The sequence below is a fragment of the Dasypus novemcinctus genome, chromosome 18 (genome assembly GCF_030445035.2).
Source record: "Dasypus novemcinctus isolate mDasNov1 chromosome 18, mDasNov1.1.hap2, whole genome shotgun sequence".
Taxonomy (NCBI): domain Eukaryota; kingdom Metazoa; phylum Chordata; class Mammalia; order Cingulata; family Dasypodidae; genus Dasypus; species Dasypus novemcinctus.
This window is the reverse complement of record NC_080690.1, coordinates 66,978,071-67,006,070: the sequence shown is the minus strand read 5'-3', so window position 1 is coordinate 67,006,070 and position 28,000 is coordinate 66,978,071. Positions and strand designations below refer to the sequence as shown.

Sequence of the window (28,000 nt, the reverse complement as noted above, 5' to 3'; positions counted from 1 at the left end):
ACGTGAGGCAAGCCCTTTCTGGCCGCCCTGCCTGGCAGATAAAGGAGGCCGGCCCGCCCGCTGCGCACTCCTGGCCGTCCCTGCGCGCCCTGCCCGCCATGGCCCGCCGCCGCGTGTTGCTCGCCTCGGTCCTCCTCGCCCTCCTCGGGCTCGGGGCGGCCACAGTGGAGAAATGCTCCACCCCCATCGTGTCCCGGACCGAGTGGAAGGCCCAGCCATCCAAGTGCACCCAGTCGCTGAAGCTGCCCGTGCGCTACGTGGTGGTGTCCCACACGGCGGGTGCAACGTGCAACACCCCGGCCCTGTGCCAGCAGCAGGCCCGGAACGTGCAGCACTACCACGCTCGGACACTGGGCTGGTGCGACGTGGGCTACAAGTGAGTGCGGAGGGGCTCGGGGCGCCCGGCAGGGCTGGCGGAGGGGAAGGTGGTCACGCAGGAGGCTCCAGCTGGAACTGGCTCTGGAGCCACCTAGTGACACCCTGGGCAGGTCCCTCAGCCTTGGTTTCTCCTGGGATCACCACGTGGGGCTGGGCTGGTGCAGGCAACATAAAATGCCATGTTGGGGGCAGGGAGGGAAGGGGGCTGAAATCCAGATTCTGCTCCCGGGAGGAAAGGGCAGGCTTTGCCTAACCTGCAGGAAGCCGTGCCCTGCACTGGGCTCCTTTCAGAACGCCTGCCGCCTCTGAAGGCGCAGAAGCAGGCTGCTTGGACGTGGGGAGCCCAGTGGGGAGCCCAGCGGGCTTATGCTGGCTGTGAGCCCTGGGGCCACTCACTCGCCCTCTCTCAGCTATATCTTCCTCCTCTGCAAAGTCATGAGCCAATACATAAAAAGCACTTAGGGCACTTCCTGGCATACAATAGGAGCTCCAAAATGCATGGGGGGTTGCTATTAGGCACCTACTATGGACCAGGTCCCATGCTAGACCCTAGGACGGGGACAGAACCATGAACAGTATGAACCCAGCCCTAGGGGGGCTCAAAGACCAGCAGGAAGAAAGGGGCAAAGTCAACTAGATGAATTTGGGAGGGAACAAGGTGGGGTGCGAGGGTGGCCTCAGAAGCTGGAGCCCGACCCACACGGGCTCCTCTTTAAGGGTGGATCGAGGGAAGGCCTCCCTGAGAGTTTGGGGGGTTGGCTCTGGGTGGGGGAGCTGCGGAAAGAGTGGAGGAAGCAGGGGGTACAGCAGGAGCGGAGGCTCCGCGGCTGGGGTGAGCGAGTCGCAGCTGAGGGACAGAGGGGCACGTGATATGAAATGAGGAGGGGGGGAGGGGGGACTCTGGCTCTGACTCTGAGTGAAGAGAGCCAGGGAAGGCTCTAAGCAGAGGGACAGGAGCTGGCTGAGGTTTACGATGCCCCCGCTGGTAGCTGGAGGGAGACCAGCCGGAGGGGGTGAGGGCAGAAGCAGGGACAGGGTGATTCGATCCGCCTCTGGGGTCCAGCATACGGGTGCCCTCAGCGGGAGGGAAAGGCCCAGACGGCCCACCTGCAAAGCGTACTACAAAGCACCCGCCCCCAGGCACTGCTTCAGCAGGCTGGGGGGATTCCGGGAATCTGAGGGCCCCTCTCGGAGAAGTCCAGAGACCACCAAGGGTGTCCCCGGCTCTTCTGGCTCAAGATTTCAAGTCCAAGGATCCTCCTTCAAGGTTCTGTTTCCAAGAGTGGATGCTCTGATCCCGAGTGTTCCCAGGAGGAGCCGAGGGCTGCAGCTTCTGGTCTAACCACCTGCAGACTAGCAGCCTGGAGTCTGGTCCTCAGAGTTGAGGCTTCAGAGTCTGAGTCTAAGGTTCCGAATCCCCCTTCCTTGTCACGTCGTCACACCCCGTGCTCTCCAAGCCTCAGTTCCTTCACCTGTAAAATGGGACTCTGAACTATACCCACCCACCTGGTGGTGGGGGTCAAGGTTTAAATTAGACGCATCCATTCAACAAATGCCCGGGGAGCTCCAGCCCCGTCACTGCTATGGAAGGCCAGGAGACAAGAAGGTGTTAAAAAACTTGCATTTGAGTGGCAGGAGCGGTGGAGGAGGGGGAGAGGGCCTCCCCCAGGAAGTCCTCCCTGACTCATCAAACTCCCTCTCCCCGGAAGCTTCCTGATCGGAGAAGACGGGTTTGTGTATGAGGGCCGGGGCTGGAACACCAAGGGCGCCCACACAGGCCGCACCTGGAACCCCATCTCCATCGGCATCTCCTTCATGGGCAACTACATGGGTGAGTGACCGGGCGGCCCGGCTGGGCAGGGGCTGGCGGGGCCTCATTTCCTCCTCGGGATAACGGGCTCCACATGCAACGCAGGGCTGGGAGAGGATCAGTTCAGCTCTGCAAAGGTTCGGCGGCCAGTCCACAGCACCTAAGCAGAGCTTGATAAACTCAGTTCTGGGGGGGCCCACAGGCCTGGGGGCAGAGGAAGGAGAAGCAGTAATTACAGGGCCAGAGCCTGTAAATGATTTTATCCTCCCCCAGCCCTGGGAGTAAGGGCTATCACCCTCTACTTTCACGGATGAGGAAACTGAGGCCCAGAGAGGTTCAGTCACCGCTAGGGGGCGCACAATTGTAACCACACCCCCAATGACTGCTATGCAGCAGCCTAACGCTGGCCTCTGTCTCCCCCAGAGCGGGTGCCCCCAGCCCAGGCCATCCAGGCGGCCCAGAGCCTGCTGGCCTGTGGTGTGGCTCAGGGCGCCCTGAGCCCCAACTACGAGGTCAAAGGACACCGGGACGTGCAGCAGACCCTCTCCCCTGGCGATCGGCTCTACGAAATCATCCAGAAGTGGCCGCACTACCGCGCCTGAGGCCCTGCTTATCAGCTCCTCTCTCCTCTCTCCCCACAGCCTGAAACCCCACTGTCTCCTCCTCCAATAAAGGTGCAACTCAAACTGGGTTCCCCACTGGGTGCTGCCACACGCCTCCCCTCTCCTCTCCCTCCCACAAGAGCCCCGGGCATTCTGTCCTCACTGGTGCTCAGAACCCAGAGGCCCCAACCCTGAACCAAGACCCCAGAGATCCCAGCTCAGAAAGAGCATCACAGCTCAGAACCCAGAGGCCTCCGGTCAGAGCCCAGGAATCAGCACCAAGGCAGCCAAACGTCACGGGTGGCAGCAGGGGTCCTCCCGTGCAGTGCACCGTGCTGCAAGACACCACTTCCCCACTCTCTGGCCTAACTCGTCCTCGTGCAGCCTGCTTGGTCCCCTTTGGGGACGGGCCGCTCATTATCACACCACTGCTTTCGAGTGTATAAGTTTCCATGAGCCTGAACCCCAATCTGCCTCCCAGTCACAGACACACTCAGAAGTAGAGATTGGTACCAATTACACCCCAACCCCAGATTCTCATTTTTCTCCACCCCACCCCTCCCCTTCAGGCACAAGCTGAGGGGTCCCAAGAGTAAATACGTTTATTTACAAAATGCACACACCCTCCCTCCCAGCGTGCATTGCCTGGGAGGGGCAGGTCAGGGCCTCACAGACCCAAGACCCCAGGACCACCAGGAATGTGGGGCCTGGGCTGGGGGGCGGGCAACGGACGGGCAGAAGCCCCCTCCACGGTCAGGACCGCGTGTCCAGTCGGTTCATGTATTCCTGCAAGGCCTTCAGGCGCGCGTCTATTTCGGCCATGTCGGCCCCCTGGTGGTCCGAGCTGTATTCTGTGGGTGTGGGGGTGGGGTGGAACGCTCTGAGGGACCTGGTACTACCAGGACTCCCGGGGCCCAGTGCGCGCAGTGCCATCCCAGGAGGCTCTGGGACTGAGGGGAGCGGTCCCAGGCTCACCTTTCATGGGGACCCAGGTCCCTGAAGTGGCCAGGTGTCTCTGATGGTGGCTGCGCTCCCGGGGGGTGGACTTCTGCTGCTGGGGGAGGCAGGGGAGGTCAAGCACCCTCCCTCTTTCCTGCCCACCTCCACCCAATCCCATTGGAAATTCCGAATCTATGGACCTCAGGAAAAAAATAGAGGCTGACACCTACTGGGCACTTGTCATATGCACAAAACCCTCCTTGTATCTTCCCAACAGCCCTCTAAGATGGTTACTATTAGCATCCCCATTTACCTGACAAAGAAACTTAGCACAGGGAGGCTAAGTAACTGCCTGGAGTCACACAGGTGACTGGGAGGGGAGCCTTGTTTTAAGACATTGTTAACCAGTATCTTCTGCCCCCCACTATTCCCACCTCCAATGCAGGAAGCCTCAAAACACTCTATTCCCAGAGGCATTTCAGAGCTGCCTCTGCTCCAGCTTCTCGGGTTTCAGACTGCCCCTACCCCCTCCAAAGCCTGGGGAAAAACTCTCACCGTCTTGGACCCACTCCAGGCGCTGGGGCTGGGCGCCTTCCGGTGGCGGCGAACGCTGGGAGGAGGGATCATCAAGGCCCAGTGGGGAGGGGTCTTTGGCACCTCCACCTCGCCCTCCTCTGTGGTTTCCAGGGCCCCCGCCCGCATCATCCAATCTCCCCCAAAACAGACTGGAGGTTGTTTTCCCCCTGCTCAAGTTTTACCCTCTGGCGAGCGACTCCGAGAAATCTTCACACTCGCTGCAGGAGCTGGCAGAGGAGCAGCGGCTGCGGAAACTGTCCACTGCAGGGAGGAGAAGGGCGTGAGCTCCCCGCACTCACCGCGCCCGCCCGCCCGGGCTCCCGCCCAGTTACCCGAGGAGCTGCGGTTTCGGGAGCGGTTGGCTGCGTCGCCTCGGCCAGTCACGGCGGCGGGGGGCCGGGTCTGGCATGACCAGGAGACGGACGGGCCGTCCCCGCTGCCTCCGCTACCCAGCCGGTTCCGCTGCTGCTGCTGCCTGCGGAAGAGGAGGTACACCGCCGTGCGCCCGGCTGAGGCGGGAGTCACAGCGCGGACGGAGGGGCAAGCAGGGGCAAGCGCGCAGGGCAGGAGTGGAGCGAGGGCAGGCGAGAAGCGGGGCAGGCCCGAGAGCGAGGAAGGGGCAGGCGGTGGTCAGGGGACAGGTGTGGACGAGGGATCCGTCCAGGGATCAGGACGGAGAAGGGCACTAACTTCATCTTGATCTCTTTTTGCTTCTTCTCCTTGGCCTTCACAAAGGCCGTGGGGTCGAAACGGGGGGCGCGACCACCTAGGACGGGGGGATGGGAGCGGCCCGAGTCACAGGATTGCCGCCCTGCCACGCCGGCCCGGCCCGCCCCCTCCTCGGGCAGGGCGCAGACCTGTGGGCGAGGGCGAGGGGCGGGCAGGGCGGCCACGGCCCCGGCCTCCCCGGACGCTCTCCCGAGACGAGGAGCGGGTGGCGCCGCGGCCCCGCGACGTGGAGCGCTCCCGGGACGACGAAGCCCGGTCCTCCCGGGCTGGGGGTGGCACCGCCGGTGGAGCCCGCCTCCTGGGGACTAAGAACCATCAGCCTCCCGGCAGTTCGGCCAACCGCCAGGCGCGTCCCCCATCCTCTGAGAAGCCCACCACCTCCCAGGGCCCTCCCGGGAGGCCCCGCGCCGCTTGGAGCCCACAGACCCCTCCCTAAAAACCCGCCTGTCACCTCCTCTAAGCCTAACACCCTATACTGGCCCTTCTTCGTGAGGTCTCCCTCTACGTCCCGGAAACCTCCAATTTCCCGGCACCGGTGTCCTCAATACCAGCAGACCCCACCCTGAGCCCACCTGCCGCTCCGCGCCGCGCGCCCTTCCGCGGGGTCTCTACCCCAAGCCCCGCCTTTCCAGGGGCACAAGCCCCGCCCCCGCCTGCCGGCCCCGCCCGCTGGCCCCAGGCTTTCGGAGTCCCCGCCCAGCCGCTCAGGCCCCGCCCAGCCGCTCAGGCCCCGCCCCCTGCCCCCGCAGTCGCCAGGCCCCGCCCCCCTGCCCCCGGCGCGCCCTCACCCCCGCCGGTACAGGGCCAGCTCGCAGTGCAGCGCCTTCAGCCGGCCGCGCAGGCTCCGCTCCGACGCCTTCACCTCCTCGAGCTGCCGGGAGGCGAGAGGGGCGCAGAGGTCGAGACCCAGGCCGCGCGCCGCCCCGCGCCGCCCCGCGCGCGCCCGGCCCTCACCTCCGTGGCCAGGCGGCGGCACTCCTGGCTGCGGCGGCCGGCCGCCCGGTGCCCGAGGCCGCGCTCCTGCCGCAGCTCCAGCTCCAGGTCGCGCACGAGCCCGCGCAGCGCCTCGGCCTCCTGGCGCGCCGCCCGCCCGGCCAGCGCCTCCTCGCGCGCCCGGCCCAGCTGCACTTCCAGCTCGCGCTTCTCAGACGTCAAGCGCGACACCCTGGGGGGAATGGGGCGGGAGAGCCAGCTGGGGTGGGAGGCACGGGCCCATTACCCCCCTAGCCTCGCCCGCGAAGGAGGAGCACGGCCCCATCATTCCCAATCACCCCCGCAATGGGGGGCGGGGGCACGGTGCCATCAACCCCGCGCCTCGGGGGTAGACAGTCGGTGTCATTTTCCCTCCTCCGCCTACCCCAGGAGGTCTATGGCCACGTGGCCCCAGCCATCCCACGGGGAGGACACGACCCCACCACACACGCACCAGCCTCCCCCAAGGGGAAGGGGTGTGGGAGAGGGGGACACAGCTGTCTGTTCTAACTCCAAAATATGTCTTCAGTCTGTTGCTTTCTCTACACCCAGAAAGCCCAGCCCTGAGGTACGGCCTCAGCCTCCCCACCTGGTCTCCCCGCCTAGTCTCACCCTCTTCCATTCACCCGAGGGCTCTTTCCAAAACGCAAATCCGATCAGCTCACTCCGCCCCATCCCTCCCCCCAAACTCTTCCTTGACAAGATGGTGTATATTAGGCTATTCGCTGCAGCATATTTGGACTAGTGCAAGACTGGAGATAACCACAATGCACATCAATAGAGAACTGGCTGAATCTCACTGGCATATCCACTCAATTGAATATACCTAATTGTAAAAGGAATGAGGAAAATCTCTATCTTGTCACATAATAGCACCAGAAATAGTATGAACAGTATGCTTAGTATGTCCCTTTTTGTAAAACAAAAGGGGAATTACACATTACATATGTGTTCATATTATCAAAAATATATAGTAGGTGGATGTCAAAAACATGAAAATGGGTTCCCTGGAGGGGAATGAGGAACCAAGCAGAGGGAACAGATAGAAACCAGACCTCTCTGAATGTTATGAAAATAATTTATAAAAATAAAAATTAAATTTTAACAAAAGCAATTCCTAAAAATTTAGAAGAAACTGACTCAGACCTACTTCTATCAGAGTTGGTGGCATAATGAAGAAAAAGTGTCAAGCAACTAAAAGATTATTTTAGCAAGTGAGATACAGCCTAAAGACAAAAAGAACTGCAAAGAAAACTTAAACTTCATTCAGTACTCTTATTAGTAGTAATTATGTTGGTATTGGTATATTGGTTTAAGATAGAGAAAATAAGTAATTATGTTAACTATCATTAGAAACTAAGATTTTCAACATGTGAAAAGACATACAAAATCAAAAATGAGGTCAAGTAAGTACATGCTTACTATTCTCTTTCTGAAAATGAATCTACTTCTTGGCTCTTTCCACTAAAAAGACCTAAAAGCAATGTCAACTCAATGGCAAATAGTACCCCTAATGACCAGACTGAGGTCTCTAAATACCATTTCCCACTAAAAGAAACCAGAGCTCCCTAGAAAAATGTCTTATACCAGTTCTGAGGCAGGAAAAACACACAAAAGTCTAAGGCATATGACAGGCCAGAAGTAAGGAAACCATAAAAGATGACTGAGGCCATGTCGAAAGGACATAGGAGCCACCATGAGGCAGCTCCTACTTGCCAGAGAAAAGAGCATCAAAAGGAATAGTAACTTCAATGAATGATGGATCAAACATATCTGTGGTAGGCTGAATCATGCCCCTGGCCCCACGCCAAGAGATATCTACATCCTAAATCTTTGGAACCTGTGAATGCTTCCTCACATGGCAAAAAAAGTACTTTGTAGATATGACTAAGTTAAGAATCTTGAGATTGGGAGATTAACTATAATCCTTGCAAGAGGGAAGCAGAGAGAGTTGACACAGAGGAGGAGCAGATGATGTGACCAGAGGTAGAGACTGGAGCGCTACGGCTGCATGCCAAGGAATGCTGGTAGCCACTAGAATCTGGAAGACGCACGGAAGGGAGTGTCACCCCCGCCAACACCTTGATTCCAGTACAGTGATACTGAGTTCAATCTTCTGGCCTCCAGAACTGGGAGAGAATAAATTTCTATTGCTTTAAGCTACCAAGGGTGTGGCGATTTATGATGGCAGCCACTGGAAACATCAAATAGGCTGAAAGTCACAGGTTCATAATGCTACAAAAAACAAAACAAAGCTCACTGGTCTACATGGTGAGGGGACCAATTCATTATTCTGATAAAAGTTAAAGGAAAGAATCAAACACTGATCATGGCTTTCTGGTAGGAAATGTACCACAGAGAAAATGAACAGTTGATAAGAGAACAATTTTCTTTATTGAAAAATTCTAGCTAACAAAAAGAGGAAAAATTACAGAATAACATCATTACCACTTACTAACCTCTAATGAAAAAACAATCTAGGGAAGCAGATATGGCTCAGGTGACTGGGCTCCCACCTACCACATGGGAGGTCACTAGTTTCGATCCTGTGTTCCTTCCTAAAGAAGACAGCAAGCTGGCATGACAGGCAAGTGCAGCAACCTGACACAACAAGAAACACAAGAAGAAAAACATAATGAGAGCCACAACAAAGCAGGGAACAGAAGTTCCCAGTGCCTCCTAAAGAGGACGATGAGCTGATGCAACAAGATGATGCAACAAGAGACATGGGGAGGAAAAACATAATGAGACACAACAAAAGCAAGTAATGGAGGTGGCTCAAATGATTAGGCACTTCCCTCCCACATCGGAGGTCCCGGGTTCAGCTCCCAGTGCCTCCTAAAGAAACAAGGAAAATGAACAGACACAGCAAGTGAAAAATAACAAGGGGGTGGAGAGAAATAAATAAAATAAATCTAAAAAAAAATAGATGCCTGCATTTTGGCAAATTTGCCCTCTGCAATCAAAACCAAGACAAGGAGGCCAACTACCACAACTTCTCAAAATTATACTGCGGTCCTTGGGAAGCAGATTTGGCTCAATGGATAGAGCATCCGCCTACCACATGGGAGGTCCAGGGTTCGATACCCAGGGCTTCCTGGCCTGTGTGGTAAGCTGGCCCACTTGCAGTGCTACCGCGCGCAAGGAGTGCCCTGCCACACAGAGGAGCCCCACACACAAGGAGTGCGCCCCATAAGGAGAGCTGCCCAGCGCGAAAAAAGTGCAGCCTGCCCAGGAGTAGCGCCACACCACAGAGAGCTGACACAGCAAGGTGACGCAACAAAAAGAGACACAGATTCCCCATGCCGCTGACAATACAAGAGGACACAGAAGAACACACAGTGAATGGACACAGAAAACAGACAACTGGGGGAAGAAGGGAAGAGAAATGAATAAAAAATCAATCTTTAAAAAAAATGAAAATATATATACTGAGGTCCTAGCCAGTTCAATAAGGCAAGAAAAATAAAGGAAAAGGATTGAGAAGGAATTAACAAAACAGTCATTTGCTGTTTCAAAATAATCATTTGGAATGATTTAAACATTGAAAATCAAAAAGAATTAGGAGAAGTTAGGAGAAATAATAAGAAGACGGACCGAAGTTCCTAGATACAAAACCAATCAAGCAAATACCAATATGATTTTTTTGTCTTTGTTTGCTTGTTATATGACTTATTTTTATAGTGAAAAAAAGAACCATTAACAAAAGCATCCCAAGATGGAGATAACAAAAAGGGTGATGGAACAATATTGTTAAGATGTGAAATAAGACCTAAATAAATACAGAGATATACGGTGTTCACAGATTGCAATACTATTTATAAAGATGTCAGTTCTTCCTAAAGTGGTCTATAGATTCAGTGCGATACCAATAAAATTCCAACAGGTTTTGTGCGCTAGTATTGAAACACCTGTTGATTCTAAAATGTATATGGAAATTTAAATCACCAGGAGTAACCAAGACATTCTTAAAGGGTCAAAACAAAATTGGGAGGAATTGCTCTATTCAATATCAGACTATAAAGTTATAGTAATTAAAACAATGTGGTACTAGCACAAGAATAGACAAATAAACCAAAGGAACAGAGAAGCCAGAACCTCACCTACACATGGACCCAATTTATGATCAACAGCAACTGCTAAGCAGTGGGGAAAGGACAGTCTTTCGGCACTAGAATGATTGACTAGTCAGATGAGAAATAATAGGAAGTGACCCCTACTTCACACAATAGTGAACTCCAGCTGGCTTGTAGACTTAAATGTGAAAAGGAAAACAAAAAGAACTGTAGATATAACATAAGAAAATATCTTCAGGACAATGGGGAGGAAAGGATTTTGAAGATAAGATATTTATAACGTGGTCACCTAAAAATGAAGAACCTCTGTTCCTCAAATGCCAGTGAAAATGCCAGTAACAGAGTGGGAGAAGTTTCCTGAAACACATAAAATTGACAAAAGGTTCACATCTAGACTATATAAAGAACACCTGGAAGAAAAATAGACAAAATATGTGAACAGGCAACTCACAAATGAGGAAATCCAAATGACTACTCTACAGGAGAAAAGGTGTTCAACCTCATTAGTAATAAGGGAAATGTGAATTAAGACCTCCAAGAGATGTCACAAAGTGTTACACTCACTAATTTTAACTTTATCTGGGAGAGCTTAAAGACAGGATACCCTGTGGAAAGCAACTCTCACTCCTGAGTATCTACCATAGAAAAGCATCAGCATTTACATCAAGAAGCATGTTCACATAGAGCGGGTGTAGCTCAGTGGTTCAGCACATGCTTCACATGTACAAAATCCTGGGCTCAATCCCCAGTACCTCCTTTAAAAAAAAGATACATGTTCAAAGCAGCTTTTTCTTTCGTGTAATAACCCAAAACTGGAAATTACCAACAGTATAGTATTTAAGTAAATGGTGAGTAAATAGTCCTTCCATGGAATAATACACAGCAATGAAAATGAATCAACTACATACAGCTCTGCTCGACAGCACAAATGAACCTTAAAAATGTTAGGCAAAGGGGAGTGGGTTAGCTCAGTGGTTAAGCACCTGCTTTGCATGTATGATGGCCCAGGTTCAATACCTGGTACCTCCTAAAAAAAAAAAAATTGTTGGGAAACTAACCCAGACACAAAAAAGTATGTGCAACATAATTCCATGTATGTTAAGTATAAAAAGAGATCAAATTAAATTATATTGTTTAAGGATGCATAGTTTGGTGGTAAACCCATAAACAAGGCAAGAAAATGAGAACCAGAGCATTTGGCAGAATTATCTTGGTTATCTTGGTGTTGAGCTTGTAATCTGTGTCCATGTAGGTGTGAAACCATTTGTAAACAGGACTTTTGGAAGATGTTATTGTTAGTTAAGGTGAGCAAATCGAATCAGGGTGGGTCTTAATCCACATGCCTGAAGACCTTATAAAAGAGGCAACTCGGACAGTCAGAAGCCAGAAGTCAGCGGAAACCAGAAGAGCACATACAAGGAGAGAGAGTTGGCCGAGCAACAGAGGACGGTGAGTGCCAGAACGCTCTCGACGCCGGGAGAAAGCAGGGCCTTGCGGACATCTTGATTTTGGACTTCGTGATTTTGGACTTCAAGTCTCTAAACCAGCAGTTCTTAAAAATTTTTTTGTTCCACGGACCCCTTTGCCAGTCAGGTGAAAACCATGGACCCCTTACTAAGCCCACCCTATACTGTGTATTATTTAATAAATGTATCACACCCACACCATCACATCCCCACAAGAATGTCTGAGTTTCAATTCAAGCGCATTGACCCCTTGTCAAGAACCCCTGCTCTAAACTGTGAGCCAACAGATTCTTGTTGTTTAAGCCAATCATTGGGTGGTATTTGGCACCAGCTCTGGCAAAATAAAAGACAGAAGAGGAAGGAGGGGTTTCTTCTAGGAAAGGCATGAGGAGGCTGTTGGGAAAAGGCTGCTTTTGAGTTCTTAGTTTGGGTGGTTGTTACACAGATGTTGGCTTTATGGTGATTTGTTAAGCTACGCATTTATATGTTACAGTCTTCATTGTATGTGTACTGCATTTCACAATAAGAAAGATAAAAACTGAAAAAATAGTGACACTGGAGAGATGGGGTAGGGTTTGAGGATCGGCCTGAGCAGTGGGATTTAATTAAACCTACAGGTTTAATGAGCACTTCACAGGACATACAGGGACAAAGGGACACAGGAAACATCACAGTAATAAACTTGGCAAAACCCAAGCTGTGGGAAACTCTACAAGACAAACAACCTGGTTTCTTCCAGAAATTAGTAGAGTTATAAAAAAGCAGGGGGAGGGAAGCAGATGTGGCTCAAGCAATTGAGCTCTCACCTACCACATGGGAAGTCCCAGGTTCGGTTCCCAGTGCCTCCTAAAGAAGCCAAGCAAGACAGCAAACTGGCCTGTCAGGCTGGTGTGGCAAGCTGATGCAACAAGATGATGTAAAAAGAGACACAGAGGAAAACATAATGAGAGATACAACAAAGCAGGGAGGGGAGGTGGCTCAAGCAATTAGGTGCCTCCCTCCCACATGGGAGGTCCAGGGTTCAGTTCCCGGTGCCTCCTGAAAAGAAGACAAGCTCACAACAAATAGACATAGCAAATGCAAACAAAAAGGGGGTGGTGAGAAATAAATCTTTAAATAAAAAAAAAGCAGGGGGGAGTGGGAGACTGTAAAAGATGAAAAAAGGTTTAAGAAACAATTCAATATAATAGGTAGCCATGTTTGAATACTCAAAAAACTTAATTACAAAAAGACATTCATGATATAATCAGAGAAGTGTAAAGATGTAAGCACTGGGGAACAGATGTGGCTCAAGCAATTGAGCTCCCACCTACCACATGGGAGGTCCCAGGTTCAGTTCCCGGTGCCTCCTAAAGAAGACAACGAGCTGGCACAACAGGCAGGCACGAAAGCTGATGCAACAAGAGAAACAAGAGGAAAAATATAATGAGAGACACAACAAAGTAGGAAGCAGAAGTTCCCAGTGCCTCCTAAAAAAGGATGAACAAGACAGCTAGCTGACACGACGGACAGGCACAGCAAGCAGATGCAACAAGCTGACGCAACAAGAGATGCAAAAAGAAAAACACAATGAGAGACACAACAAAGCAGGGGATGGAGGTGGCTCAAGTGATTAGGTGCCTCCCTCCCATATCGGAGGCCCTGGGTTCAGTTCCTGGTGCCTCCTAAAGAAACAAGGAAGACAGACAGATACAGCAAGTGGAAACAACAAGGGCGTGGGGAGAAATAAATAAATCTTAAAAAAAAAAAGGATGTAAGCACTGTGACATTAAGTTTTTGTTAATTTTATTGGGTATGATAACAGTATCGTGCTTATGTTTTTGAAATCTCATTATATGTGAAAGATACATACTGAAGTGTTTACAGGTGAGATATAATGTCTGGGATTTATTTCTCAGAGGATGAGAGGAGGGCAGATAAAACCAGTTGGGCAAAGTGACTAGCCATTGAAGCTGAGTGTTGGGAGCCAGAACTTGTGCATTATACTAAAGTCTACTTTTATGTGGAATTTTTCCTAATAAAGCATTTTGTTTGTAAAAATAATATATATGTTTTTTTAATTAAAGAAAATCCATGGTTTCCCCACACTCCCCAGGGTGCTTCCCATTGAGCCCCTAGCCAACTCCTCCCCTCCTCCCTCCCATCTCCCTTTCCCATGTTGCCCCAGCCAGGCTGCCCTGGCAATGGACCCTTTGCCAATGCAACCCCCTCCTTCTGGAACACACTCTCTCCCTCCTCCCTCCTGGCAGGAATGATGCACTCATCCTTCAAATGTCACCTCTTGGGGAAGTCTTCCTGTCCCCAAGCCAGGCTAGGTCATGTCCCTATGTTCTCTGCTCTCTTAGCTCCCTACATTTTCCTTCCAGGCACCAGCCACCTGGAACTGGCATTTATTGGTGTGCTGATGGGTTTTCCGTCTGGACCCCTACCCCTGAGGACGGAGTCTCCATCTGTCTCTGCAGCCAGGCTGCCTGCATTCAACTCTTTATTCCACTTATTACAAGCTGGGTGACCTTGGGTGCTTTCACTTAACATCTCTGATACCTTATTTTTGAATAGGGATGATAAAAATGAAAATACCTGCCTGAGAAGGTTGTAGGAATCTACAAAGAGGGCTTAGGCCATGTGTAGCACACAGTAGGCATTCAGTAAACATAAACTAGTGCTAGGTGGTATGCCTGTCACACAGTATGAATTTGATAAATGCTGGATGAATGAATGAAGATGCTGGAGTCTTCCCAAACCCCCTAACTCCGGGTTGGAAGGAGGAGGGTGAGGAGCCGCCACCAGCTGTGACATCTCAAGTCACCCTCTGGAGTCTGCAGTTGTTTCCGAAGGGCAGAGGGCGTCCCCTTGTGGCCAGCCTCGGAACCACACCCCTGCAGGTGAAGCTGGTCCTGCCTCCCAATGCCGGCCACCCAACCCTGATTTCCCAATCGCGGCCTTCCCACCCCTGCCTTCCGGCCCCTGGCCAGCAGGGCCCAGCCAAGGTCCTCCCGGAAGACCTGCAGGCCTCCCCAGCCCCACACGCTCCCACTCCCGAGGGGAGAGGGTTGGTCCTCCGTGTCGGCACTGCATGCTCAGCCCTGGGTAGGCAGCAGGGAAACAACAGGGGCTCAGGGCAAGATGCCTGTCTGGATTCAAGATGCCTGTGTGACCTGGGGCAAGTCCCTTAACCTCTCTGGGCCTCAGTTCCCTCCTCTATAAAATGGGTGGTCGTGAGGATTAAATGAATTATATCATAAAGCACCGAGCAGAGTCCCTAGCACAGTTAAAAGCTCAGGAAAAGTTGGATAACATGGCATTATTATTATTTCTAAAAATATCTTTAGTCCTCCTCGATGAGCCGAGACTCTTCCAGGTAAAGAATGAGTCCTTATTCTGCTCCCCCACAGCCTGAAGCATACATCAGGCACTCAATAAATGTGCTAAAAGAACAAGAGTCGGGAAACGGACTTTGGCCCAGTGGTTAGGGCGTCCGTCTACCATATGGGAGGTCCGCGGTTCAAACCCCGGGCCTCCTTGACCCGTGTGGAGCTGGCCATGCGCAGCGCTGATGCGCGCAAGGAGTGCCACGCCACGCAAGGGTGTCCCCCGCGTGGGGGAGCCCCACGCGCAAGGAGTGCGCCCGTGAGGAAAGCCGCCCAGCGTGAAAAGAAAGAGCAGCCTGCCCAGGAATGGCGCCGCCCACACTTCCCGTGCCGCTGACGACAACAGAAGCGGACAAAGAAACAAGACGCAGTAAATAGACACCAAGAACAGACAACCAGGGGAGGGGGGGGGAATTAAATAAATAAATAAATCTTTAAAAAAAAAAAAAAAAAAAAAAAGAACAAGAGTCGGCCACCTTCACTTTCTTCACTTCACTTTCAGCTCCCTTGTCCTCACCACTCCTGCCTCTGCACATGCTGTACCCACTGCCTAGGATACTCTTCCCCACCCCCTTCGTCTGACCCACCCCAAGACACCCCCCTGGAGCTCCTGCTACGGCCCCTGCAGCACAGGCTCCCTTTCCTGCCTCACCCTGTCTCCGTGGGCACTGAGGTGCTCGGGAGGTCAGGCGACTCCCCTCCATCTGCCCCCTGGGCTGGGCGGGCAGGGAGGCGGCCAGCTCACAAGGGGCCCGCGGGAAGGAGGGGTAGCGGGACAGAGCTCAACCTCCCACGCTGTCTTTGCTCATGCTAGAGCACCCCTCCCTTACCAGGCAGGTCAGGCGCCCCGCTCTGGGCTCCCCAACCCTGTCCACTGAGGCGTCACTCGGAGCCACTCTGACACATCTGTCTCCTCCTCTGAACTGGGAGTCCCAGGAAGACAGAGCCAGGGCTGCCTCGGTGACCGCTGCATCCCCAGCACGACCTAGCACCAGGCCAGGCACAGAGCAAGGGCTCAGAATAGATGCGTGGTGGGTGAGGGGCAGCCGTCCTCCCGGCAGCGCTGCGCACAGGCCCCCGCCCCTGGCCGCCTGCCCCTTCTGGACTCACTGCTCCCGCAGATGCCAGATCTCACTGCTGCTGTCCCGAGCGTCGGGGCCGTCCGGCCCTCGGAGGCGGCCCAGCTCCTCCTTCAGCGAGCGGATGATGCCCTGGAGGACCACGGGGTCCGGCTTGCCCTGGTACGGGAGGGGCAGCGGGTAGTGAATCCTGAGGAGGGGGATTAGAACCACGGCATCTCAGAGGCCAAGAATCCACCCGACGGCAACCACCAGACCCTGAGAGCCTTGGTGTGTGAAAATACACAATCCCCAGGACCTCGCACACCCAGGTGCTTCAATTCTAAAAGCAGCTTCAACCCCCTCCCTGCCCCCGTACGCTGTCACCGGCCGGTCACCCCCAAGACCCTCTTATACAACAATTCTGACCCCCAAGACTGAAGGCTCTGATGTAGTCTGGACTAGCCTCCCTTTCCCACATGCTGGTGGGACTTAACAGTGGTGTCGTGTCACTTGCAGCCCAATCCTAATTCAGGTTCTGCTGTGGGAGACCCCGGTCAGCCTAACTGGGATCACCCTTTGGCTGGGAAAGGTAGGGCAGCTTGGTTAATGTCCCAGCAGGTCATGTTCATAGAGGACTGGCAGTTTCCCACCAGAAAATCCAGGAGCTAGTAACAGACGTGGCAGGCACTGTCCCCCTCCTACCCAACAGCCATGCCCAACCTCTTCCTCCTTCGCTGCCTGTAAAGCCAGATATTCATTTTCCCAGCTTTCCTCACAGCCAGGAAAGGCCATGTGACCACTTTGACCAATCAGTGCTATGGGAAATGGACTGAGGAGCTTTTGGGAAAGCTTTTGTTTTCCTGATAAAAAGGGCAGATGCAATTGGCAAGCGCCACCCTGTTCCCCTTCCTCCTGCCTTGATACAGATGCAGCCATTTTGTGACCATGAGGAGAAGAGGCCCAAAAGCCAACACACTAAGGGTGGCAGAAGAGGCAGGGAAAACAGAGAGGGCCTGAGTGCCCGACGGAATTGCTGAGCTAGACGTCTGGTTATGTGAGACAGAGAAACTGTTGTTTAGGGCACTAATAACAGGCTATTCTGCTACTTGGAGCCAAACACAATATTAAATGCTACAAACTCTGAAACCCTGGTGCCAAAGGCTTCACCAACATCCCCACCTGGTCTGGGGTACCGGCGTTCCGAGGTCTAAGCTCATCCTCTCCACCCTTCCACCCTGCCCCCTAGTCTGGGCCCACAGCCAGCCCCTTGCCTCACCTGTCAAACTCCACAGAGTAGATGAGGATGAGGTAGCGCTTCGAGTTGAGCTGGGCTGATCTGGGGGCCAAGGGGCCCGGGCGGCCCCCCATCTTGCGGTTCCGCAGGGACTCCAGGTCCGTGTAGGTCAGCAGGTCCAGGGTGACTGACTCGCTGCTCTGTCAGGAGAGGAGGGGAGGGGCTGCCACAGGCCCTGAAACGGAGCACCCAGGGCACACAGCCCAGGCCCCCAGCTGCCTTCTCGCCTACACTGATGCTGGGAGAGGATCAGGATGGCCCTGACTTAGGGGCTGGCACAAGAACATCATCAGAGGGTGAGACTGGAAAGAACCGAAATGAGCAACCATGAGGGACAGCTTAGGACTGCAGTTCTCCAGATGTTATCTGCAGACCCCTGGTCCCTGAAAGACAGGAATACACACATCCAAGATGCTCAACAAACTCAAAACAGGATAAACCCAACTAGACCCACAACACAGCATATTATAATCAAACTGTCAAATGCCAAAGTAGGGAATTCTGAAAGCCACAAGAGAGAACCAATGTGTCAGGTACAAGGAAGCCTCAATAAGATTAAATGCCCATTTCTCATTGGAAACCATGGGGGCAAGAAGAAAAAGGGATGACATGGTTACAGTGCTGACAGGAAAAAAATTGCCAACCAATTCAGTATCTGACAAAACTGTCTTTCAAAAATGAGGGAGGGATTAAGGGATCCTCAAATAAACAAAAGCTATGGGAGTTCATCACGACTAGACCAGTCCTACAAGATGCTAAAGGGAGTTCTGCAGGTTGGAAAGAAAGGACACTAGACAACTGACCAAAGCCACACCAAGAAATAAAGATCTCCAATGAGGGTAACGACATTAGTAAATATAAATACAAGTACTATTTTATTTTTGGTTTGTAACTACTTTTTTCTTCCTACAGGATCTAAAAGGCGAATGCATAAAATGAAACGACAAATCAGTGGTTTGGGTCTCGTAACATATAAACATGTAATCTGTGCCAAGAACTACATAAAGGTGGGAGGACAGAGGGCCGCAGGAACAAAGTTTGTGTATATTATTGAAGTTGAGTTGGTATCAAAACAAACAAGATTGTTATAAATTTAGGATGTTAAATATAAGCCCCATGGTAACTACAAAGAAAATATCAGAGGATGTGCAAGCTCATGGAGACAAGTTGCCAGGGGCAGAGAACAGGTTGCCAGGGGCAGAGAACAGGGGCAATGGGGAGTTAATGCATAATGGGGATAGGGTTTCTGTGAGGGAGATGGGAAAGTTTTGGTAATGGAGGCTAGTGAGGGCACCCCAACATTATGAATATGATTAATCCCACTGAATGGTATGCCTGGGAGAAGCTGAGGTAGGAAAGTTCATATTGTAAAAATTTTCCCAAAATTAAAAAAAAAAACAAAACAGAGCAATAAAAGAGACAATGATAATTAAAAGCAGTACATGATCTTGGATAAGATCTAATAAAGGAGGAGAAAAGGCTCAAAAGGACATTATTGAAAGATATGGAAAAATTGGAACATAGACTAAAAGCTTTATGTCTGTTAAATGCCTTGAACTTGATAACTGTGCTTAAAGTGGTTACATAAGTGGATATCCTTGTTCTTAGGAAATGCACATGGCAATATTAAGTGTTCAAGGAGCATGATGTATACCACCTTCTCACTCAAATGTTCAGAAAATGGACCAATAAATAGGCAGCTAGATGGATGGATGGACGGAGAGAGAAACAGCAAATGTGGCAAAATGGTAAAATTGGTGAATCTGGGATTAGGGGTATGCTGGAATTCTCTGGATGGGGTTTATATTATTTTTGTTACTGTCCTGTAAGTTTGAAAGCATTTCAAAATTTAAAATTTTTTAAAAAGTTAAAAGATGATACACAGCTATCTAAATAGCATCCCTGTCACCACCCTGTTTGAACTCCTTTTTTTCCTGTTTATATTTTTAACTACCTGACAGTCAATCCTACATTTTTTAAATTGCCTGTCTCCCCACTAGTACATCAGCTCCACAAGGACAGAGATTTGTCTCTTTATTCACTGTTGTATCCCCAGTGCCTACAAAAGTACGTGGTACATTGTGTGTTCAGTAAATATTTCTCAAATATCAAATAAATAAGGGAAAAGAATGAAGAACTACAATCACTGATGTAAGTAAATGTTTATGAAATATTGCTTAATTTTTTAAAAATGTGTTGCATATCTTGGAAAATATGCTATCAACCATATATAATGCAGATCTGCAAATACACACACCCATGATTGTGTGTATATGAATAGGAAAATATATAGAAAAATGTCTAAAGTGATTTTCACCAAAGTGCTAACAGGAGTGAGTAAAGGGAGCAGAGTGGTTTCAACTTTCTTCTTTAAACTTCTCTGTGAGCTGGATTTTCTATATAAAAGTAACTATCATTAGAATTAAAATAAGATGCTGAAAGAAGAAATGAAAAAGATAGCCCTGTCCTTTCAATGAAAGAGAGGGCAGAGGGCCTTGCATTCATCAGATGGGGATCTACCCCCCAGGAATCCAGGGGCAGAACCCCCCAGGTCCCAGCCCTGGCCCCTACCTGGGTGAGGGCCGATTCCAGCATGTTACAGAAGATGCTGAACTGTTTGAAGTTCCCTGTCTTGTGAGTCAAATCTTCGATGACTGGATGGGGAGAAAAGTCCCTCCTGAGGGCTGATCACTTGCCCAGCCCCAAGGGCAATGATCCAAGCTTACCAATGCTCCCGGACCCCGGGGCCTCGGGCCTGAGGGAGGAGCCCTGCACCCCCTTCCCACCTTGGAGGGCATCTGGGAGAAACAAACCCTGGGAGCAGAGTGGGGAGCCCACCCCAGGCAGGCACACTCACAGCTGGCATCGAACTCGCCCCGCCACTGGTCGGCCGTCATCCGGTCCTCCACCTCCAGCTCTAGCACTTGCCCAGAAACCACCACCCGGACGGCGTGCTCCACACCCCGGAAGACGTAGTCCACCTGCAGGCCAGCCGGCTGGTCCATGGTCAGGGTTGCTGAGAAGGGGAGGAGACCAAGAACCAGGAGGGCTGAGAGCCCAGCTCCGAAGCTGGGAGGCCAGGTCTCATCTCCTGGTGTCACCATTTATCAGCTGTGCACCTTGGGAAGTGACTTTGCCTCTCTGTGTCTCAGTTTCCTCATCTAAAAAATGGGTATAATCAAGGTAACCACCTCAGAATTGTCATGAGGATTAAGGTGGATAATACACGTAAAGACACTTAGAATTCTGTCTAGCACACTCCTATGCATAATACATGCTGGCTGATAGAATAACTGATTATCAACAAGGGAATAATAATGAATACTACTGATGATTAGCTTTTATTAATCTTTATACCCATTTTATATTCACTATTATTCACTCAGCAAACATTTAGGGAGAAAAGTAAAGCTGAAAAGAGGGGCAGGGAGTGTTGGGGTGGCACAAGGCAGAAATTTTAAATAAGTAGGTCAGCGCAGCCTCTCTGAGGAGGGGACATTTGGGCAGAGACCTCCCTGAAGGAAGTGAGGGAGTGAACCACATGGCTATCTGGGGAAAGAGCTCCAAGTCAAGGAAACAGCCAGGGCTACATCATATATTATCTAGGATATGCTGAAATCCTTTACACTGAATTAATGCATGATTTTAGTAATTAGGCCACTGTTGAGGATAAGTGCATTCCCTCAGCCAACAGAGCTAGTACACACTGTGAGTTCTACAAGGAACTGAAAGAGAGAGTCAGGCCTCAGGCCTCATCCCAGGATTCTGGGATGGTTCAGAGCGGGAGCCCCAGGCTGCTAATGCTCACATCCAAGGTTCTGCTGTGTGCACATGGGCAAGTACCTTAGCCTCTCTGTGTTCCAGATTCATCATCTGCAAAGTACATGCTGTCCTGGGTGCTGGAGATACAATTAGAAGCCAGATTATGGCCCTGCCCTGCGGCTGGGGCAGACAGACAGGTGTATAACAATGTCAAGTGTTTGGGAAGAGGGGTGTTGAGAGGGTGGGGGAGGTTTGTTCTTTTAGCTAGGGTGGCCAGGGAAGGCCTCCCTGAGCAGAGGCCTGGAGGAATGGAGGGAGGGTGACATGTGAAGAGCTGGGAGAAGAGTGGCCAGGCAGAGGGGACAGTCAGGAAAAGGCTCAAAGCCGCCATATTCCTGGTTCATGTTAATAATAGCAAAGAATTCAGCGGGAAGAGAATGAGCAAGGGAGAGGGGTTAGCAATGAGATCAGAGATGTGAATGGAGGCCTCTGTAACAGCACCCACCTCCCTGGCCTGTTGTGAAAATTAAACAAGTTAATACTGTTACAAATCTTGGAGGAACTGAGCAAGGCCTGATGCACGGTAAGTATTCATCATTATCATTATGTTGTTACATTAAAATTTTACTTGCAGCAAGGATCACTATCAAATTCCACTCACTGGGTCAGAGACCCTTGTGGTGTTAAGGAAAAAGTTGCCCACATGTAGCACACTACCTACACCTGAGAGTTCATCAGCCAGCCAGTGGCCTCAACTCCAAGTTCTAACAACGTGCACCTGGAAGTCCTTCCTAAAGTCTAATTTTGGAAAACATAATACTGTGAGGAAGGAAACAAGCCCTGACACTAGATCAGTGATTTTTAACCTTTTTGGAGTCTTGAGGCTTTGAGAATTTAATGAAATCTTTGAACCCTCCCCAAATATATGAATAGGCCTGCAACATTTGCAAGTAATTTCAGGGGCTCTCAGAATAGCCCCCGGACCCATCCAGGGATGAACTTTCTCAGAGGCCAGGGACAACCATCTGAGCTCCCAAGGCATCCTGACAGGCACCTTTCCATCTCTAGCCCCGAGCTTTTAAAGCACTAGAGAGGGATCTCTAGTGGTTAAAAGATCTGATGAGGGAGCAGATGTGCCCACTGCTTGAGTGCCTGCTTCCCATTTCCGAGGTCCCAGGTTCGATCCCTGGTACCTCCTAAAAAATAAAAATAAAAATAAAAGATCTGATGAAAACTGGGGAACCCTTTCCTCAAAAATACAAACTCATGCAATTGTGCTTTCATTCTCAGGGCCTTCAGGGATCCGGATTAATAATTTCTGATCTAGAAACCAATGAATCGTCCCACATTTCCTCACATCCCTCATCCTTCCGCCCCCAACGCCGTGCCTGGCAGCGCAGGCCCCGCCAATCAGGCCCCGAGAGCCAGCCAATCGGCGATCGCGCAGTCCCGGTTACCAAAGCGACAGGCGCGCCCCGCGGAACACCTAAGAGCCGAGCAGCATCACCGCCCCCACTCCTGGTACCCAACTCTGGGTGAGAGACCGAAGGGGTAAGAGGCGCGCCCCGCCCCACCCCCACCGGGCCCTGCCCTTCCCCTTAGCCACGCCCCCACAGGCGCCTCTCACCCCGCAAGTAGAGACCACCGCCTGCCGTCATTAGCCCCACCCCGCCCTCTCAGCCCCCAGATTTAAGGCCCTCGGTAGGCTACCGAAGCCAGCCCGCTGCTTACACACACAGCTCCTTTCCCTCCACAAATTTCGCCCGCCTCCCCCCCCCCCCCCCCACCTCCCCTCTCCCGGCAAGTCGTGAGCGCCGGGCAATGGCTGACGGCATACACCGCGCAGCCCTGCGCTCAGCCCGCGCGCCCGGGCCGCAGCTCCCCCGCACTCGCTCCGCAGCTGCCCCGGCATTCGGGATGGCCCCGCCCCGCCCCTCCCTCGTGCAGAACCTCCTTCCCTTCATAGTCCAGTCTGGTCCCCTTGTGCTACGTTCCCCGAGACCAGCTCAGACCAGCTCCCCTCCCCCGCCCAAGGTCCCTTATTTCCATATTGAAGGGTGCGGCCGCCTTCCCCTTCTCCCTGCACCAGTCCCCCATTTCTCCCGGGCTCCCCCATATTCTACCTGGATTCTGTCTCCCCGCATTATTTTCTTCCCTTTGCTGTTCAGGGTTCTTCTCCACACACAACCCACTTTCAGTCTGTACTCCACCACCCCCATTTTTCACCTGGAATCTGCTCCCGCCCCAATTCTCCGTAAACCCGGCACACACATTTCCACCCCTCTTCCCTGCGGAGACTCCTCGGTGCACAACCTCCCCTCCCGCCAATCTGGGACTTCCCAGGCCCTGCACACCGCCCCCCTCGGCCGCCCGCGTCCCTCTACCTGCATCCTCTGTCCACGCTTTGTGACCAAGGGCTCATCTTGGTCTCTGGCTTCCCTGCAGTCCCAAGTGTCTCCCAGCTCCTTATCTCAGCCTCAGCCTCCCGACCCCCGCCCCCATCCCAGGGCTGCCTCCGAGGCCCCGCCCCCGCCCACCCCTGACGTCACCACCTCAACCCCGGGCCTGCTGCGAGGACGTCCAGGCGCCCCATTTTGGCCCACATGCCTGAGCCCAGTTCTCAGATCTCATTATATCATGAACCGAGCACGCGCGCGCGCACACACACTCAATTTTCCAGCCGCCAGCCCTCTCGGCCTTTCACTGCGGGGACCCCGTCCCCATTTTCAGTGCTACATCACCGCCACCGGCTCCTCCCACCAAATTGCGTTCCCAGTCCTCACCCCAGGGCGGGAAGTGAGAACCCTCCACGCAGATCCCCAAAAACAAATCCGCATCACCACCGGACACAGGTCAATCACCGTCTCTGGCAGCCCCCACCCCTCTGCAGCCCACCCCTCACCACCTATTCCAGCCTGGCCTTGCCCTGGCTGGACTCCCCAGCGCAGCGTGCCTGCCGCGCGCACGTGCGTGTGCGCACACACCCACAACCTGGCCCGGGTGACCCCTCTCAGCCCCACGCCGAGCTTACCTCCCCACTATGTGCATGAATTTGAGCTTGATAGAATCCCCTCCCCTTTCAGCCCACAATATTTTAAAGAACCCCTCCCCCCCCAACACATACAATATCCCCTTGGAATGTACAGACATAAAAAAGCCCTTTAGGATGCCCCAAAATCCAGACCTCCATAGTCCCCAGCACAGCCTTATTGTCCCCTGGAGAACCCAGTCCCCCATCCCTCACTGTCCCCCACTTTTGCCCTTAGACACCCCCATGCATGCCTCTTATCCCAGTGACCCTCCACCCTAATTCTGCTCTCCGGTAGGCATAACTATCCCCATTTTGGAAGCTGAAAAGGGGGTACGTCTAGGATCCTGCACCAAGGGCCTGCAACGCTTGTCCCCTACTCATTACCCATATGCCCTTCTTTGACTACCCCCTGCCCCTGCTCTCTCTCAGAATTCCCAGTACCAACCCAAACCTGGCTTCATGCCTTCAGCATGGCACACGCTGCAGGGTGGGAACTCCTGGGTTCAGATCCTGGCTCTCCCACCTACCATTTGTCTCTCTGGCCCCTCCCAGGATTGTTGTGGAAATTAAATTAGTACATTCCCTGGCACTGAGTCGGCTGTTTCCATCCATGCAATTAATGATTGTCAGCCACCCCCCAGACCAGGAGTCTATGAAGACCGAGCCATTTCAATCATTCTTGTACTGTCAATACCTTGGACCTGGCAGAGATCAGGGCTGCTTGTGAATCAATGGAGGATGGCGGGAAAGGGAATTCTAGACACTGGGGCTAGCTCAGCTCTTAAGTCCCCTCCTGCAGGAAGCCCTCCTTGAACCCCAAACTGAGTGAGGAACTGTTGCAGTCACCACGAGTGTCTCCAGCCCTGCCCAGCAGAGGGCCAGGCACACAGGAGCTTGGTGACGAGAGCTGTTTCCCTCCAGTCCAAGCTCTGAACTGGTCTCACAGTGTTTTTCACAATGAGGGCCACAGCTCACCAGCATCACCAGAGGCACTTGAGGAAATGCAGTCTCCTGGGTAGGGTTCCAAACCTACTGAATCAGAATCTCCAGGTGTGGACCCAGGAATCTTGCATTTTATAGAAGCCCCCACACATATTGACTAGAGCTAAGACCTTCTGGACACCACAATCTGCTCCGTTTATGATGACCCCATCCTGACCCCATCACCTGACACAAGTCCCTCCCAACTCAACAACCCTGTCCCATCCCACAGGGAAACCCCTGAGAAATGGAGGCAATGGTGGCAGTACTGGAAGTGACACTTTGGGGCACCTGTGTGCCAGGCACTCCTCTGGGTGCTGAGTTCTCTGTTCACATGGAGCCAACACTCTAGGGAAGGGCTGAGAAGTCCAGTAGAAATACACCAACAATATTTATGTCAGGTGGCAGTGTTACAAAGAAAAACAAAGCTGGGTAAGAGTGACCGGGAGAGGAGCTAGGGCTTGGGTGCTCAGCAAGGTTCTCGGTTGAGTTGAAGTCTGAAGAGAGCCCTGAAGGAGGTGGGGGGAATGTAATCCAAGCAGAGCAAACAGCAGGTAAAAAGGTCCTGAGATGGGAATGAATCGGCTTTGTTTAAGGGGCAGGCCAGGGGGCATGGCAGGAGCTGAGATCAGGGGGAGGGGCCATCTGAACCGTGGGGGGCCTGGTGGGCTGGGTGAGTGGGGGTCCTTAGAGGGTCTGAGCAGAGGAGCAGCACGGCCTGACTTTTGTTTTAACAGGATCCTCCTGACCCTGGGAGGCAAGGTCAGCAGAGGTAGGGAGCAACATGAAGCAGCCACTGCCAAGTCCAAGAGGGAGGAGGTGATGGCTTGGGATGAATGGATTCGTAGCAAGGGCGTGGGGAGGCGTTCTGAAGGTAAACCTGCTAGGATGTGCTGCTGGACTGGACTGGATGTGAGGGGGGTCAAGGGTCAGAGTGACGGACAACCCCAAGGCTATGGTCCTGGAGGACTGTAAGGATGGAAATGCCAAGCAACTGTGATGAGGAAGACTTGGATTTGGAGGTTGATGGGGGGAAGGGGAGTAAATCACAAGTTTGATTTGGGTCATGGTTAAGTCTGGACACCTCTGGACTTCCAAGCAGAGAAAAGTTGGTTACACAAATCTGGAGTTCAGGGGCAAGATCAGAGCTTGAGACACATGCTTGAGTGTTGTCATCATGTAAAGAGCATTTGAAGCCAAGAAACTGGCTGGTGCCACCAGGTGAGTGGCAAAGACAGGAAGAGTTGAGGTCATCGTACGGAGGATGACACTGAGGCACAGAAGGGTTAAACTCGCCTAAAGCCACTGTGCTGTCCCGTGGCAGGGCCGGAAAGAGAACCACGACTCCAACGCAAGCCAGCCCGCGCCAGGGCCCACACTCAGCCTCCGCAGGGTGAGGAGCCCGGGACACGGTAAGCCCCCAGGAAACGCGACATGTGTCACAGGCCGTCACCTCCTGCTCCCGGGCGGCCTCACGTCAGCCCTCCCCCCGAGCGCAGAGCGCAGAGGCCTCTCGCACGCCCTCCACCCAACAGCCGCCCCCAAATCAAAGCATGACTCCTCAGGGAGCCCCGCCCCTCCATATTGCACTCTAATCCCCCCCCCCTTGGAACCTCCCATTAAATCGCAACCCTAGAGACAAGGACATCTCTGAATTCCACCATCTGCGGTCTCCTTCCTGCTTCACAGGTTCCCCCTCCTACGAAAGACAGACCACCCCAGCCTCCCACACAGCCCCCCACCTCCCAAGCCCTCATTACATTAAAGCCTGCCCAGTCAGCTGCCCGCCCTCCACAGAGCACCCCCTGCCCTCGGGACTGCCGCCCCAGCCTGCGCACCCGCCACCCTCACCGCCTCTCACCTTCTCCTCAGACACCCCTCCTCGCGAGCGGTTCAACTGCCGAAGCCCCAGCCCCGCCCCAGGATCGGGCCTTCTCGCTTCTGATTGGCCGTAGCTTCCTGGCAGTCAAGTCCCATTGGTTAAAGCAGACGCCGGTCACTCTGTCCCGCCCAGCGGCGAACCCGCCCTCGGAAGTTTGCAATTGGCCAACTCGGAAGAGGCGTTCCAAAATGGCTTGAGGGGGAACCCCTCCATCAGCTGTCTCCTCTGCAGGCACTACTGGCTAATAATGCTGCCAGTCACACTATTTCCCAGCGAGGGGGCGGGCGGAGAACCGCGGAAGTAGCCCCTTAACCAGCCCAACCTCCTTGCGGCTTGGTGGTCCGCACCCACGTGGAGGTGAGGCTTGAAGCCGGTCAGGCGCGCATGTGCACAGGAAGGTCTTGGTCGCCGGTCCGGAAGTTGCAGGAAATGTTCTCAGCGTTATGACGGGGTTGAGATTTGTCATCGCTCCTTGACAGGCCTGCGCTTAGCAATTTGCAGACCTTGGGTTATTTAAAGTAAACAACAACCCGGCAAAACAGGCACTATTATGATCCTCATTTTGCAGCTAAGGAAACAGGCTCTGAGAGGTACAGCCTTAGGCTGGGATCACACAGCTTCAGATGACCCCTATTTTGAGCAGAGTCGTCAAGAGCGTACAGGTTTTGTGGTCCGGAAACATATGGAATTAATACAAACTAACAAACACCAAGTTGGGTATAAACATGAAAATTTGCTTGGAAGATGAAATAAACTACATATTTAAAAGACCTGACAAACGCTGCAAAATCCCGAAAGATAGCGTACTGTTTTTATTAATTTACTGCTTGACACACCTTTGGGATATGTTACCTACTTTTTTGGCTGCATGCACTTATTTTACAATATCCATATTTACAGAGCAAATACAAAAGTAAATTATCTTTCCTCTAGTATGATTTATGAGACTTTTTTTTTTACTTTACCTTCATAAATCAGTATTAGTGATATCACCTAAATTTTTAGGAAGTTTGAGAAGCCTTCATGAAATTTCACTCATATGTTAGCTGTACGTTTTGGAAGATGTTTCC

General features: G+C 52.3%; 2 protein-coding genes and 1 non-coding gene across 10 annotated transcripts; 1 reads left to right on the top strand and 2 right to left on the bottom strand.

The window, feature by feature from the left end:
• The first annotated feature begins 8 nt into the window (after positions 1–8).
• Positions 9–2,874, top strand: PGLYRP1 (peptidoglycan recognition protein 1). The gene is made up of 3 exons (XM_004481533.4): positions 9–376; positions 2,088–2,209; positions 2,612–2,874. Exons 1-3 carry the CDS (start codon positions 99–101, stop codon positions 2,788–2,790), a joined length of 579 nt encoding a protein of 192 aa, XP_004481590.1. The 5' UTR covers positions 9–98; the 3' UTR covers positions 2,791–2,874.
• Positions 2,875–3,374: 500 nt separating this feature from the next.
• CCDC61 (coiled-coil domain containing 61) lies at positions 3,375–27,012 on the bottom strand. 8 transcript variants are annotated; one of them, XM_023585499.2, is made up of 14 exons: positions 26,910–27,011; positions 20,132–20,290; positions 19,846–19,928; positions 17,257–17,414; positions 16,030–16,188; positions 5,989–6,199; positions 5,823–5,905; positions 5,163–5,332; positions 4,996–5,071; positions 4,638–4,780; positions 4,488–4,566; positions 4,285–4,339; positions 3,766–3,844; positions 3,375–3,641 (listed from the first exon to the last, which is right to left on the bottom strand). In XM_023585499.2, the coding sequence occupies exons 2-14, from the start codon at positions 20,277–20,279 to the stop codon at positions 3,544–3,546; spliced, it is 1,542 nt and encodes a 513-aa protein (XP_023441267.2). In that variant the 5' UTR covers positions 20,280–20,290; positions 26,910–27,011; the 3' UTR covers positions 3,375–3,543. The 8 variants fall into 8 exon arrangements, with proteins under 8 accessions (XP_023441267.2, XP_071065447.1, XP_058136444.1 ...); XM_071209346.1 differs by having other exon boundaries at positions 3,766–3,841; XM_058280461.2 differs by lacking the exon at positions 26,910–27,011 and adding an exon at positions 23,421–23,551.
• Positions 21,663–21,815, bottom strand: LOC111761393 (small nucleolar RNA SNORA62/SNORA6 family). The gene has a single exon (XR_002794771.2). It is a non-coding gene; the product is annotated as a small nucleolar RNA SNORA62/SNORA6 family (small nucleolar RNA).
• Positions 27,013–28,000: the final 988 nt, after the last annotated feature.